This window comes from Manis pentadactyla, chromosome 14, assembly GCF_030020395.1.
Source record: "Manis pentadactyla isolate mManPen7 chromosome 14, mManPen7.hap1, whole genome shotgun sequence".
Taxonomy (NCBI): domain Eukaryota; kingdom Metazoa; phylum Chordata; class Mammalia; order Pholidota; family Manidae; genus Manis; species Manis pentadactyla.
The window spans coordinates 16,324,024-16,342,070 of record NC_080032.1 but is presented as its reverse complement, the minus strand read 5'-3'; the positions used below and the strand labels follow the sequence as shown (position 1 = coordinate 16,342,070).

General features: G+C 41.2%; 1 protein-coding gene across 1 annotated transcript in view; it reads left to right on the top strand.

Annotated features, from left to right (window-relative positions):
* The window catches only part of SUDS3 (SDS3 homolog, SIN3A corepressor complex component), a 32,890-nt gene extending 18,953 nt beyond the window's left edge, over positions 1 to 13,937 (top strand). Inside the window, exons 8-12 of the mRNA XM_036929205.2 lie at positions 625 to 686; positions 846 to 867; positions 2,006 to 2,111; positions 7,703 to 7,787; positions 10,603 to 13,937. Coding sequence (XP_036785100.1) covers positions 625 to 686; positions 846 to 867; positions 2,006 to 2,111; positions 7,703 to 7,787; positions 10,603 to 10,701 — 374 coding nt within the window. The 3' untranslated portion in view covers positions 10,702 to 13,937. The remainder of the gene's footprint in view (positions 1 to 624; positions 687 to 845; positions 868 to 2,005; positions 2,112 to 7,702; positions 7,788 to 10,602) is intronic.
* The last annotated feature ends 4,110 nt before the right edge of the window (positions 13,938 to 18,047 follow it).

Genomic DNA, 18,047 nt, shown 5'->3' with positions numbered 1-18,047 from the left:
TTTTTCCTCAGTTATCTATATCCCTACAACAATGGATTGCAAACTGTTGTTAAAGCAAATGAGATTTCAGTCAGATATAATAAAGCCCTATAATCATAAAAACGGGAATGGGAAGAGGGGACCACAAGAAAGTGTTGTTTCTGCCCTCTTGAGATCATAAATAGCCATTTGCACAAAAGGGTTCATTACTTGTCTGCCAACTGGCCAGGACATACCAGGATTTAAGTTACTAGGGTAATAAGCCCATGAATGCGCGCGCATGCGTGCGCGCGTGTGTGTGTGTGTCTGTCTGCACAAGTCTTCAGATCTTTAGAACGGAAGCGCTTCATAAATTCAGGATGAAGTTCTTTGTTCACTGTGTCCTCTGCTCTAACCATTGTGGTTACCCAGTGAATCCCATTCCACCTTCTCATCATAGAAATTTGTAAGATGGGGCTGTGAATTCTTACATTCCTGGGCACCATGACATTTAGTAGGAGAATCAAAAACTTCCAAAAGGCAAACTATTGTAAAAATGTCATCTAACATCATGCTTTATAAATTCTAAAATACTGGTGCCATTTTGTTGATTTCTGTTTGCTCAGAAATGATGCTTTTCAGACAGATTCCTTTAACTCACAACACCCCAGTTAAACTACTTGTTAACAGATGAACAGATCATGGAGGATCTGAGAACATTAAATAAGGTACAGTTTGATTTCTTGATTGATTTAAAAGCTTAGGCTTGATGTGGTTTGCTGTTTTTCTGTGTTCACATGTTACTTGTTAAATCATTTTGAAACCTTGACACCTTAGGTTGCATCTGAAATGATTTTCTCTAAGATTTTTTGTTGTTCTTCCTACAGCTTAAGTCACCCAAGAGACCAGGTAAGTGCATGATGTTATTGGCATTTGTGCAATCTTTCTATCATATTGTTGGACAAGCATGGGAATATCTGGTAGGGAATAGCTGTAATTTTCAAAAATAAAATGCTCATCATTGCCTAAGAGTAGGCATCATGGAAACTGAAGGAAACCTTAAGTGTACCCTCCCCTGGTTTATTTTTAACCCTGGTATGTTAGTTGTTTTTGTCTTTTCCTTAGGATTTACTGTGGAACAGACATTTGATTGATTGGCTGGTAAAGGTTTCCTTCTGTGTAGGCATCAGGCATAAGATTTAAGTTCACATTCATTTATGAAAATGAAAACAGGAGTTTTCAGTATTACTGGCTTTGTGGGGTTAAAGTACTAGGCACTGTGGTTTCCACTGGCTTCCCAGGGCCTGGCTCTGGGAAGGGCCTTGCAGCCCATTCCCAGTCCTAGCTTACAGAAGAGGCCAGCCCAGTGTTCACATTGGCTTCTTCCAGAGCAGGACTCTATTAGAGTCAGTGCTCGGCTGCAAAATGGAATTCTGATTCACACATCCCTCTACTCACCGAGTCCTGTGGAAGACAACAGAATTATTCATTCTCTAAATAATTTCCTCCTGAGAACCACCGTTGTCCACAGAGAGGTTCTGAGTTTCTGAAAGCAAGATGGGAAGGGAGTTATGTGAGTAACTGTGAACTTAGATCATTTGAACCCACTGTAGTTATTAGCACTACATCAGTTTGACTCTTACACATACCCAGTAGCCAGTTCTACCAAGTAATAACAGAAAAGACTTCATTTTTACATTTAAAGAGATATTCCTAATTTTTGCCCTTTTGGGCTTCTGACGATCCCTGGGATTTTAGTTCTCTCTACTCTGAGTGACCTTAGACAAATCCTTTACTCTGCCTGCACCTCTGGTTTTCTCCTGGCAGTGAGATTAATCTTTGCCATGCCTAACTTAAAGGTTTGCCTTGAGGATCAAGGTAAATGTAATATCCAGACATTTTGTTAAATTCCCATTTATTACAACTGTAGGGACTTGATCATGATTATTACCACCTTTTCATAGCATTTCAGTTAAAGCATATTAGCTGATGGATTCACATATTTGTTACATGCTTAGTCATTGAACTCTCTCTCTGGTTCCTCCAGCATCCCCATCTTCTCCTGAACACTTGCCTGCCACTCCTGTAGAGTCTCCAGCCCAGAGATTTGAAGCACGGATAGAAGATGGCAAACTGTACTATGATAAAAGATGGTATGTTAGGGCAAAACACAGATTACTTGTAAGAGTCTCAAAAGAACCACCTAGAAAGAGGGCTGGGACTATCTATAGTTGTCATTTCAGAGCATGGCTACTGTTGAACTTCTATAGTACTTAAAGTGGGATAACATTTAAAAGCATATCAGGAGTCATTTGATGTATATACTACTTGTTAGATCTCTGAAGGCACTGTTTTCCAAAAATGTGTTCTTCTGATGGCAGACCCCCTTACTTTCTCTCTGCTGTTACCATACAATAAATTGCAGGTTTAAATCTTTTGTGGTGCCCCTGCAACAGACTGGTGCCAGGGTTTATGTCCCCTGCCTCCTCTTAACTCTGCTCAAATTAATAGGTGTTCTATGGAAAAAAGGATTTTGTGGTCAGATGATTTGGGGGACACGCACGTTAAGATGAATGGGTCTCTTCATTATCACACTCTAGTTCCTCTGACATGCTGATGCATGCTGTGAATTGCTAAGATGTCAGGAGGTGTTATTTGACCCTTTCCATACACATCTTGCTACATGAGTGTTGTAGGAAACATGTTTGGGGGAGTTGTATTCTAAAACATTACTAGTTTGGATTGAAGACAGTTGGAAACTTTCAGACCATGAGTATTTTCATTGGAAGGAAATGGCAAAACAATATGAAGAACCTTAAAAGCTCATATGTTTGTTGTGTTGAACAAACATCCCCTTTCTGCCCTGTGGCTAGGCTTTCTGCTGGGTACTAGGTCCCCCCAGGTCTGGCACCTTTCCGCGCTGTTTTAGTTCTGATGCATTCTCTATTTGTCATCCAGATGCAGATGTACTTTACTCCTCTGTAGATAGGTGGACACACATTTGCATTCTGCCTTTCCACTTTGGTTATGTGGACAATGTTTTTCTGGGTTATCGTATGCTCTTAATTATAATTTATAATGGCTATATAGTGATTATTTTGAGTTTCAGCATACTTATTTAACCCAAAGTTCCAAAATTTGAGTAAGGGATATTTTCTATCTTTTGCACTTTCTTAAATAAAACTCGACATTGTGTTAGTTGATTACCTTATAACACTGTACTTCTGAAATTGGCAAAAATGCTTAGAGGTCTAGTCATGCCTGCAATAAATCAGTTCCACTTGTTAGGCTACAGTGAGCTAATTATCCAGTAGCTGATGGAGGTTTGCTTTCTTTGTAAGCCTTAGTGACTTCTGTCCCTCTCATTTGGCTCTTTTTTTTGGCTTTTTTTGAAAAGGCCAGTTTTGTTGATCCTTAACATTGCTTATGAGAACATATTACCACTAGGTGGCAGGCCCTAACAGCTCAACGCACTAGGGAGCAAAATCAGATGAAAAATGTTTCTAATAATGAAACCAAATAACCTTTAAAGATCAAGCCCACACATAAGAACCGTCTTCAGAAATGATGAGATTTATCACTAGCATTTTTACGGATCTATGGGTCTTAAAGCCATGTGATATTTCAAGTGATGTTCATTTTGTAAATTGCGTTGCTTTGGATCTTCCCCTTCTGAGGCTTAATTCTTCCACTTTATGAGAGTTGTCATGAGAGTGAAAATGGAGTAAAAAAAAATTCTGTTTTTCCTAAAGAAATGATCCACTGTGACTGGTGTTTCATAATGTCAACAGAGTGATCAGGTTTGATGTTGGGCCTCGTAAATGTTTTGAAGGTATTTCACTGTCTTTCTCAAAATGGGAGGAGAAGTTTTTAAAATAAGGTCTCTGGGAGCATTATATTTTTCCAATTTTAAATTACTTATTCTGTTGTTAAATATTGAGACTCTTGTTTTCTTCTGTAATCTGTATGTTCTCTTCTTTGGCCTTGGCAGTCACAGTTCCTGACATGTTGGTCAGAAGTCGGGTCCTTCCCTGTGTTTGGGGGTGTTCATGGGGTCCTGGCCAGTGCTTTCACCCGTGCATAACCTCGGCCTCAGGTCTCAGCAGCGCATGATGTTTGGCTTTGTGTCCTTGTCAGTTCAGAGTGTTTCGTTTTCCCTTCTTTTTCAGCCATCATGGCCTGTGGCTAAGAGGTCACCTCAATTGTTTTATGCTCTTCCCAGGGGTGTGGAGTATTTTGGTCAAACAATAATTCTGGCAAAACATGTTTCATTGCGTTTAAATGACGTCAGCAAAATAAGTGTGATCCAGGCAGGCTTCCCACTTGGCATGAGCACAGACCAAGCTACATCTCCGTTTGAAGGATAAACATCTGTCTTTTGCCTTCGTCTTCTACTGTTTCTAAGGCATTTTATATCCTGCTCCAAGTTTCCTTCACATTTTGATTTGGACTAATGACCCTTCTTAGAAAGTACTGCGAGAGTAGTTGATATTTTAAAATAACTAACTGATGGTGCTGGTGGACTGGTTTTTCTCTCCTCATTTTAAATCTGGGGCTGCTAGTGTGAATTGAATATGAAGTCACCCACTTGTTCAGTTGGCTTTAACCCTCCAGGCTTTTACACAAAAGACTGTTAACTCAAAACAGTGAATTTTTACAACTCTAATTGGGACTTGCTGAGGTTCCAAAACTGTAATGTGGCATTTGGGAAGTGACACATTAACAGCAGGATTCCCACTAGGACACAAAATTAAATTAATTATATCCCTTCCTTCCCCATTCTTTGACCCATCTTCTAAAGAAATTGCTTTCTTCCATGATAGGAGTGGTGATTCGAGTTCAGTGGGTTTAATAGTAGAGGCAAACAAAGCTTTAAAAGCTCAATTGTAAAGATTCCCAGGTCATGATTTCCATTAGTAATAAAGTAATAAAATGAATTTGACATTTGGGGCTTGTTCTCTGAGGCTGTTTAAAGTATTTTTTCAGCAGAGATGAGTTGCCTTCTATAAAACGGGCTAATTGACAAAAAAGTGATAATGTACATTTTTACTAATTTAGCTCTATTGATGTTGCTTTTTAACATTTTTTAAAATGTCTAAATATATTTTGAGTTATGAAAAGTAAATTTGTAGGTTAAGGTTGACAAGCTTTTTGGTTTTGTTTCATCTTGAAAACCCCCTCCCCTTCAAATGAGCACTTTAATTTCAGAAGCCATTATATTTTTAAAGAATTCAGATAATTTCATAGATTGGATATCCAAGGATAATGGGTTCTCAAGACCATTGTGTGGTATGTGAAAATTCTCTGGAGGCCCCAGAGACTGTGTCCAGGAGACCTGGCAATCACTTGGCTTAGAGTGGGACACTAGCAAGAGTTCCCCGTGGAGCAAATAATGACCAGTGGTAGACATTCAAACCACCACCATTTGGTGATTCCAAAGCAGGCAAATTGGGGAGGTGGCCAGATGCTCAAGTTGCAGACCATTCAGGGATAATAGAGCAGATTGCATGCTTAATTCCGGATGTCACTTTAAAGCCAGTCAGGTGTGTTTGGGTTTGGTTTCTGAGCACATTGGAAAGAAAATGCAACACATCTTACAAGAGTTGCTTGACGAGACTTCCAGAGTTAATTACCTGTTGTCTTTAACAGACATTAAGATATTTGGTACATTAAGTTTTGTTTTTGTCCCATCTTTATTATATGGATATTTTTCAGTACTATGATTTATAAGAAAATGCTTTTTAATATAAGTAGTATTTGTTGGAAAAAAAGCTATGCAATAAAAGGAATACCACCTCTAATTGTCATTTCATATTTTTATAAAATTTAATACACATTTAATGTACATTTTAATATATAAATTGAGGCTAGTTGCATGTTGTTTTGTGTATTTATCTCTTTTATAGCTGACAGTCATCATAGAATATCTATGAATGTCCCCAGCACCACCATATTTTTATTCTGACCATTACTCAAGACATTACTTTGTACGTAGGACTTAGGGCTTAGATGTGGGAGGAAAACTTGAGTTTGAGTTTTTCTGTGAACTAATTCAGCCTTTCCTCATGCATTGTATAATTCAGATCTTGTGATATTACATATTTAGCAAAATGAAGGTCCCCTGACCCAGTTTACCAACTAATCTCTGGCCAAAAGCAACTTGAAATCTCGGTGTAAACCAATCTCAGTTGTAATTGCATTTATGATTTGATTACTTTTAACAGTGCTTTGGAAGGTAAATTGACTTGGAGACCTGAGTTTTTAGCTCCTAAGTAGCAGGTTAAAGAGTACTTTGAACCTAGATTGGGGAAAGCTAATTGTAGGAGTGAAGTATGTCTTGCGCGGTGTTACCCTGACAGCAGGGTACTTCATTATGCCAGCAGACAGAGTCTGCCTTTTTCCTCCACAGAATATGATAGGATGCAGTGCTTTGCTGGGAGATGTGTTTCGGTGGAATTTACATGAGTTAGTGGGTCTGTTTAGCCAGACCTGTGCAGCCAGAATGAACCAAAGATTATGTTCTTGACTGAACTGGGGCTGGCACAGGCCAGGGCTGCCAGCAGCTGCTCAGCTGATGTTTCCAACTTTCATAATCTGGCAGCTGCTCCTTCGTCCTGTGGCATCTGCCGTTGTCTCATTTGAGCTTTGGCCCGGGCTTCCTCACTTTCATCCTTGGCCTTGTCCCTGAATTTGTAGAAGTTGAAGGTGGTCCTGTACTGTAAACCAAGAAAATAGACACAGGGGCTGAAAGGGGAGCGTCTGTCTTGTCCACTCCATTCAGAGCAGTTCTCCAGACTGACTGGGCCAAACGAGATACCCTTTGGTGCACATCTTGACACTCAGAACTTCACCTAGTTGTGCTTGCCAGGTGTGATTATTTAATGCTCTTCACTGTCACTGTATTTGAAGCTCTGTGACAGCAGGGACCTGTGGTCTTGCTCACTGTCTGCTTCTAGTCCAGCACAGTCAGTGGTAATCAGTAAGTGATTAACTTGTATTTCTTGAATTAGTGACAAAGTAAGGGCTGAGTTTGACCTTCCTTCTTGATAATGACTTACTTGGGTACATAGAAAATAAATAACAACTGTTCGGGCCCATCTGTTCTCAACTATGTTCAGTGTTTGGGGTGAGGGCAGGAAGTGGAAACAAAGGTTTTACTTGAAAAATTATAATGTTCTTTTTGATTGGGTCCTATAGTCCAAATAAAAAGATAAATACAGAGTTAGTTTTCTAGCCCTTTCATTGGCCCTCTTTTTCCTCTTGACAGAGGGACCAAGAAATATAAATTCTAGATTTAGAAGATTACAAGGTCATCTAATCCAAGGATGGGAGCCTTTAAACTAAACCTGAAATCCAGACTTCCTCAAATATAAGTTAAAACTCTTATAATTATAATGTTTGTTTATTAATGTGGTGGCATTTTTTCCCCTTTACTTCCTTTCTTAAAATTTGTACCTTTAACAGTAACTTTTGCATACTTAAAATTTGTTGAGGGTAGATCTTACGTTAAGTATTCTTACCCCCCCCCCAAAAAAAAGAAAAAAAAGGTTATGATAAAGAGAACAGAGGAGACTTTGGGACAAGGTACATGTTTGTGGCCTTCATGGTGGTGATGGTTTCATGGGTGTAAACTTACCCCTAGACTCATTAAGTACAAACCAGATGTGTACAGCTTTTTACATGTCAGTCATACCTCAATAAAGTGGTTGAAAGTATGCGTGCACTTGTGTCCTATTTTTGGCAGGTACCACAAGAGTCAAGCCATCTACCTGGAGTCCAAGGACAACCAGAAACTGAGCTGTGTGATCAGCTCGGTCGGAGCCAATGAGGTAGGGACCAAATTCCCTCACCCTTTGGGAAAGACCTGCATTGCCAATTCCACCAAGAAAGCGCAGAGGGGTTATGTGTTATCTATGGGTTAGATTCTAAAGTCAGCACTTTTCAGGCAGAAACTGCACATCGTCAAAATCACCCTTGAAAAATCCCTTACTTTGCTTGACTACAGTCAGTGTGGACTTGTGTATTCCTTGTGGTATTTGCAAACTCTGCGGATGGTAATTGAGATGGGAACCACTGAGATAGATATAGACTACAGGTAAGAGCAGAAGGCGAGGCTGTGATGTTGTGCATTCAGATCCTGCTGCTTTTAAGGAATGAGACTTGCCTGTGGAGCACACTGCATCTTTATTTTGTTATTCTCTAGAGCTTTCACGTGTACTAATAAGAGTTGTTCCTGTGGGGATTTAATGAGGCACCTGGCACCCAGTAAGTGCTCAGTAAATGGTGCTGCCTAATCTGAGGCATACACTACGACTTGCCTGCTGCCTTCCCAGCCTGACATGTCCTGTTGTTCCTCTGAGCAGTGAGCTACAAGACCCACGCCCTTAGATACTGGTTTCCTTGAGTCACTCCTGGGGGCTGGGGACTGGTTTTAAAGTCAGCCCAGAGGGTAATGCTCAAGGATGATGTGACTAGCCTTTGAGGTCTCTGATTGGCCCTTAAGGCAGATGTCGGCAATGTGGAACTTGTGTTGTTAGTAGTTTTAAAAAAAAGTTAAAAACTTTAATAGATGGATTGGCTCGATCTTTTATCAGTCCACAAATGTCTGCGATAAAAAAAGTTAAAAACTAATAGATGGATTGGCTTGATCTTTTATCAGTTCACAAATGTCTGTGAAGAAATTGATTTTATTTGTCTACCCTCTGTAACTTATTCGTGCCAATACACAGTAAATCTAATGAAACTGGATTATGAAATCACTTAAGCCTCTTCTATTCTCCCCGCTTCCTGAACTGAAAATGCCCTCAAATGTGACTAGTTTGCAAATTGATTGTTTACTTAGAAGTTAGGGAGAGCCTTCCAGAAAAATGAACATCATTTTTCTCTGGGCTCTGGAATTTGTGTGTCACCCCAGACCAAGTCAAACCAGAGAAGGACACCTGATAGAGAACCTGCTCTCTATCAGCAAGAGGCACTGTGATTTCATAACAGAGCACTTAGGCCTGGCTGTGTGGGCTGCTATACAAAGCAAGCGTGGCTTTCTAGTATCCAACCTGACTTCAGAACAGTGCATTATTCTCTGTGACATCTCACCATTTTTCAGGAAAATAGAAATGCAAGTTAGATTTTTCCCTCTCTGTTGAAGACCGCCACCCTGTGACATAGTAGAGGGTCAGTGAGGTCTGACAAGGTGGTGGTGACACTGAGAATGTGTCTCCTGGAGGGGAGAGAACTCAGTGTATCAGAGGCATGTGACTCTGGTAATGGACACACTTCTCACTTTTTGGAAGTACCCTCTCTCATTTTTCAGGTCAAATCCTAAGTGACACTAGCGCTACTTGACCCTTGTGTAATTAAGCTGACTCTGGACAGATTTGGGGGTCTGAGCATGTTAGTCACTCACCATGCCAGCCCCTTCCTTGGGGTCCCTTTTCAGTTTAAAAATGCTTCTTCAAGGTCCTTTAGGGGCTTGGCTTTATGTGAGGTGTTTAATTTTATTTTTCAATCAGTGAATTTGACTTTAAAAGTCTTTCTGTTGCTAACTAATCATGTTAAATTGAGAAGAAACTGAGAATAAGGGTTTTTAAAACTGGAAAACCTAATGGAGGGAAGAGACACATCTGTAAACTTGTACTTATGTGTGTGTGTGGGATGCAGATCTTGAAAAGAAGTATGCTTTTGGCTCCATCTAACTGCATGTTAATTAAAGAGATGGAAGAATGGGTGAGAAGAGGCAGGGGCTCATTTAATGGAGAAGAGCAAGGAGCTTTGATGTCAGGTGCCAGGGTTCACATCGGGCAAGCGGACTTAGCCTTGCTCTTCTGTAAAATGGGAGTGATCATAGTGGTTCCAAGGGTGATTCTGAAGGATGAAGCAGTGTCTGGCACACAGTCACCCTCACCCGGGTATCAGGTGGCTGCAGAGGCATCTCCTCCTCATCCCCGGCTACAGCTATGCCACTTCCTGAGCACACTTGTCAGCTTGGGTGGATCCTCTGCTGTAAGAGTTCATTCCCAGTTCTGCAGAAGAATGCACCTGCCCTGTAAAAGGCCAGACATCCGATGTCATCTGTGGGAAAACGATATGGTCAGGAGGGAAGGACTGTCTTAAGCTAATTTAACCTACTCATGATCCTAATTGGGCCTTAGCTCACTCATGGGTCTTTTCTGATTATTTTTGCCTACTTTTCCTGTGATGACCATTAGCCATAATTGCCAAGGAACTAGAATATTGAAAGGCTATAATATGGAAGTCCCTTGGGGCAAGGAAAATATTTCCAAATTTTGATTGAAAGTTTATGATGACTGTATGTATCTTGAATGTTTATAAAGCTATAATCAAACCAAATCAAAGAGTCCTTAAGATCAAGGCAAAACCCTCAGATCACTATGCTTTCCATTTTCTTAAAGGTGTGTGAGAATTCTTAGGAGAAGGGAGTTTAAGGGCTGATGCCTGCTCTCTACCATAGGGACGTGCCCTTGGGAGGGCTGAAGGTCAATGAGGTGCTTGGGAGGCTGTACAAGGGGACAGGAAGAGATTGCTGGTGGTGTGCCCACACCTAACTCATGCAGATATTTTGATACTCTGGAAAATTTGCTCCTCGATATTCACCTCTCATCTTGTTCCCTTTCCTTCTCCCCACAGATCTGGGTGAGGAAGACAAGTGACAGCACCAAGATGAGGATTTACTTGGGTCAGCTTCAGCGTGGGCTCTTTGTGATCCGCCGGAGGTCAGCGGCTTGACTTTCTACAGTGTTCTTCCCTTGACCCTTTTTCTGGAGTGTTTTTTTGTTTTGTTTTTTTCTTAACAGAAAGTTTTTAACTTGGGAATTGCTCCTTGGCCTTGGAAAATGGAGAACACTGTTGTGGATCCTGCAAGGCAGTTTTGTGGCCAACCACTTCATCTTTGTGTCATTCTTTCCTGCCTCAACTTCTTCCAGCCATCGGTCACCATGAGAGTCTTACTTTTGGGAGTAGTGGGAGTTAGATTTACTTATTTCTTAATATTTTGCTTTTACTTTGTCTCTCCTTTTTTGGGACATCCTTTGAGTTTGAAGGGACATCTGTTTTTATTAATTATCCTTAGGTCTTTCTACATGAAAAGGAGTAGGAAGGGATATACTCTACAATGCATTTTCAGGTTTTAAAGCTGATTAGTGGATTATGTAGCTTCTCCCCTTGTCGAGCCCATTTCACTGTTTCCCCACACGCATGGGGCGCTGTTCCTAGCAGAAGGAAATTAATTCTCCTGGCTCTCAGCCTTCTCGGGGAAATAAATGCCTCATGTAACATCTGGTCTATGCCATCCATCCCACTGGCTGAAACACAGAAACATCTGCCTGGGAGACTACGTGCGCTGAAGTAAATGGGGCTGGGGAAGGGGGCATTTTAGATTCATAATTGCTGAAGATACCATATTTTAAGTTATTTAATGGAAGTGGTTTATTCAGACACATTTGTTGAAGTTCAGGGTGGAACATGAGGTGGCCATTTCAGGAGTTTTCATTTCTAAGTCATTTCTCTCCCCTGCTCCCAAGGAGATGAAGTGGTGCCTGCCATGGGCTGGTTATCTGTGTTATCTGTTGGAGGAAGGGACTGAGATTGATAGTGCAATAGCCAGTGATCTACAGACTCTCACTTGCAATGCAAGTTGCACTCTTGTTGCTGATGCCATTATTGCCCGATGGCCATTCCAAACCCACGGGCCCCTGTCAGCACTCCCTGCCTCCCAGGGATCTGGCCTCAGTCGAAGACAAAGAAAGCTCTGCTGTCACTGCCACTAAATACACTCTTCCTAATGTGTCCTGATGAAACAGCCTTCCCTGCCCTCCCTGCTCCCTTTCCCTTGTGCCCCCAAGTGGAGAAACGATTCATTGGGTGATGGGGTTTCCTATATTCTAGTTGTCACCTAAAGATGTTTAAAGAGTTTGGGGGCGGAGTAACTCTATTGGAAATCAGTAGCCTTATACATCCTAGGAAATCTTTGTAAGTAATTCCTTGGTCTCAAGTGATTCTCTTTCTGTGATCTCTTGATGTACCTGTCCCAAAGCAAGTGGGGCTGTGATGACAAGTAAATCACCTTTGAAGTCCTGGCCTCAACAGAGAACAAACCTACTGACTCAGTGGTGACTGTATAGATGTATTTTTAATTTAATTTATAACCCATATTTTCCTCTCATATTTTTTTCTGGTGTTGGAGTCTCATTGAGAAAACAGTACAAGTGATACTTGTTTATTAAAAGTTGTCAGGTATTTTGTGTTTCTTCTCTACCCATGGGTCCCCCAGTATTATGTTTACTATAGTGAATCAAGTCCACAGTAAGCAGGGGCTTCACCTCTATTTCTTCTTGGTGGCCTGTGCTGTGAGGGAGACCTCTCTTGCTTGAATTGCCACTGTGGTCTGGGTAACATCTCAGAATATCAGGTAGCTATTGTTTTTCATCTGTGTGCTCTGATGGAAATTTACGTAAACATATTAATGTATGTTGTCATTGAAGGTAGTTTTTCTTTTTAAATGATTGTCTTACTTGTCTTCCTAATAGTACATCTAAGTTTGTTTTTTTTTCAAAAAGGGTTGTGTTGATAGCTATTGGCGGGGTCAGCATCAAAGCAGCAATAAGTTGCTTTTTTTACTTGCCCTGTCTGGTGGTACCTTCGTGCTTTTATGAAGTTGCTGTTTATCTGAAGACCAGGGAATGGGCACTTTGGCCTTTCTCTTCTGCACATTTGAGGGTGTTTGAGGCCACACTTTAGCCTGGTCTCGGTCCCGTCACTGCCTTCTGCTCCTCAGTGTCCTCAGCAGTAATCATTATGTAGTGAAAATGGGGGGAATGTGGAGAGACTTGAGACACAGCACAATGAATTAATTCCTAATCCCAGTAGATTTAATTTTTTATCTAGTTACCCAGTAATGAAAAATCAGTTCAGTCCCTCTGATGGGCGCTTGTGATGACCGGGGGTCGAAGAGCTCCCCTGTCAAGAGATGGAGATGCTTTTGTGATGGGCACAAGTGAACTAGAGGCCAAAACACTTGGAGAACCCTAGGATAAGGGGCTGGCTTTTAGCCCACATGGCCATTCTCATTCCAAAAGGTCTTTATCTCTCTAGGCCCTGGCTCAGCAGATGAATTCCCAAATTTAGGCTATTTTCTGCAATTGATACTTTGAAAAAATTGGCCCAGACAATTTGGAACAAGAACCTATACATGTGTTAATTTGATCAAGAACCTGTATGTCATGTGTGTTACTCTGGTCAAGAACCTATCCATGTGTTCTGTTTGAGGCATCTGCCTCAGTATTAATGCACAGTGTTTGCTGTGGATGTGTCCCCATATTTATTTTACCTCTGCTTTGGGGTTTTTGTGTGTATCCCCCTCTGTCCCTAAGCCAGTATCCTCTTGAACAATTTCCAGGTTTCAGTAGCCGTACCAAAGCCAGGATGTTTTCATTCATTTGGATACCAGTATTTATGGATGTCTAACTACCTAACTTAATTTTTTAAAAAACTTCTAACGGGCTAGTGTAAGATCCCAGAGGCTGATTTGCGAATCAAGCTGTTTGTATTTGTGTGTGAGACACTGTACAGGATTGGGTGACTTTTCTAAGAGAAATATTGGGGGTGGGGTGGGGCTGGTTGCATTTTTTAACCTAAGGGGTTGGGGGGGGGAATCCTATTTTTTAACTGTATTTTTGTTTTTCTATTAACATTTCCTTTTAGCCTTGAATTTTTATTAAAATTCCTCCTGACTTAAAAATCTTGTTTCTAATCTGGGGATTTGAAATCTTGGTACTTAATGTTACACCAATTTTTCCAAAGGGTTCAACTACTTTAATACCAGAAAAAAATTTAAAGCCATTTCAAGCAGCTGGTGGGCTTTTTATATAACATCATTAACTGGTACCATTAAATGTTCTGAGAGGTGAATGTAAAAAGTATAGAGTTTTTTTTTTAATAACAATAAACTTTCAAAGAGAAAACCAGCATGTAGTCTGTGTTATATCTATTGACTTCATAAAGGATTGAAATTTAAGGTTTTCCCTTTGGTGATTATGGGGGAAGGAAGTTGGGGAGGAAGGGTGGGTAGTCTCTGTGTGTGCTTGTCAGAAAGAGTGAGATATGGAATGCTGTCAAAGACATCTCAAGTTTTGTAAAGAGCAGTGTAGGGGCATTGACCTTTGAATGTATGTAGTGTTTTCTGTCCTTGTTGGAGATGATAAAACAGTCTAACTAAGGATTAAGTAAATAGTGTTGACCTTAGGTAGGAAAAACCTTAAGGTAGACTTGTGTGATTGAGGAGGATGTTTATTTGGTGCTCTAGAGCAGTACTTCCCAGTCTTACCAAAAAATCGACAGTATTTACATAACACCCTGGGAACAGGGGTGTGCACTGATTAGGCTGCCTGCTGCCTTGGGTGACTGACAGGCATGTTTGTACCCCAGTTGTGGTAGAGCCATTGGGAAGGGCTGCTGTATATGCTTTGGGTGGTGGAGAGGGCAGGCATTGTTTTTTTTAATTTTATTGTAATATTCATACAGAAAAGTGTACAGAGCTTAATTGTAGAAGTAGTTTTCTCAAAGTGAATGCATCCACGTAACCAGCATCTACGTGAAATAGCATTGCCGGCACCCATAAGCCCCTTCTGATTACTCCTCCTTGGTAGGGTAACTGCTAGCCCAACTGTTTTTCTGTATTTCGTTCGCCTTAACTTTCAAGCTCCTGAGCTGCTGTATCTTCTACAGTTGTTCTGAAAGAGCCCAGTCCCTAATGTAGGTGAGGGGCTGACCAGCGATGTGAGAGCTAGTAGCAAAGGATGTAGCTGCTTTTCCTGTGAAATGACGTGGTCATGAGCAAAATAGGTCTAAAAAGGAAGGAACCGTTTAGAACGTAAATAGTGAGGGGTCTTGATGGAGCTGACTGTACCTCTAATAAGCCACATGAGAGCCTTTGGAGGGAACACTTATCTATGTTTTTCCAGATCACTTTCTTCCTGCCTGTCTTTTTACCACCTGTGAAGTAAGGAGGAAGGGTAGGAGCCATTGGATTGGTTCCTAAAAAGGTAGATGGAGAGCAGGCCGTCCTGCGTCTTGCCGCTCTCTGGGTGGTGGTGGACCTTTTTATGTCAAGACCTGTGGAGTCACTGGATTGAAGCGCACACCTGTTCTGTGTCATCTACTTCAGACTCCCTGCTTAGCTCCAACCAGCAATCTGAAACAGCCAAACCTGGGCTTTGCAGTCTTTGGGCAGACGCAGGGATGAAACCAATTTCTGCTCTTGACTAGTGTTCAGAGACACTCTGAGCCCCACCTTTGGTAAAGCTAAAGTGCCTCTCCTGCCTTTAAAAAGAAGGCGCTGGATGGAATGAACTAGAAACATGGGCATCAGTTTACTCTCTTTGGACATAACATTATGGTGAGTAATATATTAGCTTTAGGAACTTTAATGTTTACTGAGAGATTTTTTGTGAATAATTGTGATTATTAATGCAGAAGGATATATAAGTTTGGGAGGATCCCTAGGAAGTGAGGAAAATATGATGCAGCATAGGGGCCTAGTTACTTCTCTCTTCCCATTTTCTCTAATTGATGTTTGTTCAGTTTCCTGAAAATACAGATCTATAAAGTAACACTCACTTTACTGATACGGAAAGACCAGTGATCAGAATCTTAAAGATTCCCTCCCCTGTTGCTTAGAAGATGGAGATTGAGCAGTGTGTTCTCGTTTTCTATAGGCTGATATGCAAATCTGTTGGCATCACTGCTCTGTATGTCAACGGTGTGGTTGGGCAAGGGGTTAAAATAGGCGATACTCCAGAGCCAACTAGGGAAGCCATACATGTAGGGAACAAGCTACCAGTGACCCCAGGTTAGCAAGTCCCTGCAGATAGTCAACAATCGCTTTTTTTCACCATCAATTCTTTTAGTAAGCATTTGAGTGGTTAATGAGGTGCAGTGTGACACATGGGCAGCGCAACCCAGAAACTTTGGGATCTGCATTTGAATCTAGCTTTGTTGCTTAACCAGCTGTATGACCTTGAGCAACTTAATCTCTGAACCTCAGTTCCCTTACCTGTTAAGTAATAATATCCACTTCAGAGGATGGTTTTGAGGAGTCCAATATTAACACAAGTAGCACTTTATATTCCTAAGCACTTTATGCATATTTACTTACTGAACCCTTATAAAATAACCCTATGAAGTAGCTACTATTGTAATCTTCATTTTGAGGAAATCCAGAAACAGAGGTTAAGTAATTTACCAAAGGTCACACAGCTGGTAATGGATGACCTAGGATTCTAAGCTCGGTGGCCCTGTTCTCATTCACTGTGCCGTACTATGAGGTATGTACCATGGGACTGGACTTGGTGGGAGGTGCCTGGTCTATGGAGACCTTTCCATTGTCACTGCTGCTGCCACCTGTCTCTCCCTGCCCTTGGCTGTTGGTATGAATGCCAAATCCTAAGACACCAGAACAGTTTCAGGAAATTAGTTGTTTATTACTGTTTCCATTTTCATTGGAGCAAAGGTTCCCCACCACAGAATGGGTTCTGGGGGAACTCTACTCATCCCAGACAATACAGGGAACCTGGCTGTGATCATCTGGTCATCTGTAGTCAGTTGTTGGGGATGATTTTTCTTGTACTTGAAATTGTAAATAGTCATCAGCTTGAGGATTGTCGTAGTCATTGCATTCAATCCAAATGACGTATATTGAGCATTGATTGCCATGTTCGGTGGTGTTCTGTGCTGTTTTCAGAGATTTTGAGGTAAATAAGAGCACGATTCCTTCCCTGTGGGGCAATGGGGATGGACAGCCACACTTGCAGTAACAGGAACTACACCTGAGGCATGGAGAAAGTGGGACTGGAATGTGGGTGACAGGATGTAATAGCAGCTGACATTTGTTGAGCAGCTGACATACTCAGACTCATCATGTGCATTATCATTATTTGTTTGCAACCCTATGAGTTCATTTCATATCTACATTTTACAAATTGGGAAACTGAGGTTTAGAGAGGTTAAGACACTTTCCTCAAGTTCACCCAACTTGATTCTAAAGTCTACATTCTTATGAACTATGGAATGCTTTACAATTTCTTCTGAAAGAAAATAAAATTCAAGCTTAGCCTGAAAGCTAGGCAGGCCTTGAGCAGTGTCTGTGGCTAGGAATGGGAATTGCACACACAGGAAATGGCTTGAGCGAAAGCACAGACGTGGGAGAGTGGGGTAGCATGTTTAAAAAGTCAAGAGTGTGTGTTCAACAATAAATCTGGATGAATGAGCTTTGAACTTTAAATTCAGTTTTCTCTCCAGCCCAGTATCTTTTTGTCCTTCCATACCTTGGGCTCAGCTTCCTTTCTGTTCTGCCTCTGGCCTTTGCTCCCTTTCTCTGGCCCACCCCATTCCCTCCTCCTCCCCCTTTTATATCACCAGTGCAGTGGGTTGTGGCAGTCCTGCAGTGAAGCTTTCCAATTTCACACTTACATGCTCCTGAAAGTATTCGTAAACTAACTTGTATGTAAAACCAATAAAGGGCAACAGCACACACTCCTGTTAGACAGTAATTTTGTTTGACTCCCTTTCTTCTGCTTTGATCATTCTTCTTCCTGCAAACGTGGTGCTTTCACCTTACCAGAAGTGGAAGCTTTCAGGAGTCCAAGCATGCTAGAACTCTAAGCACATGAGTAATCAAAATGAATAAGGGCTCATGTTTATTGACCACTTACTATATGTCTGTGTGAGTGTTAAGCAGTTTTCATACACTATCTTACGTACTCAGCACCATGTGAGGTATGTCAATGATTCCTGTTTTACAGATGAAGAAATTGAGGCTCGGAGGAGAACCGTGTTTATTATTGCACCACATTCATACATTTCCTTTTCCTGTTGACTTCCCCCATCCAACATAGGCTGCCAAAATATAAAGGATGCTTAGTTGTCATCTGGGCAAACTCCCTCTGTTTTTCATACCTGGAAACAGGCACTGAGAAGGGAAAGAACTTGCTTGAGATCACACAGTTGATTAATGGTAAAGCAGGAGCTAGAATCCAGGTCTTGCAACTCTTAATCCAATGATTGAGGAAAATTCTAGT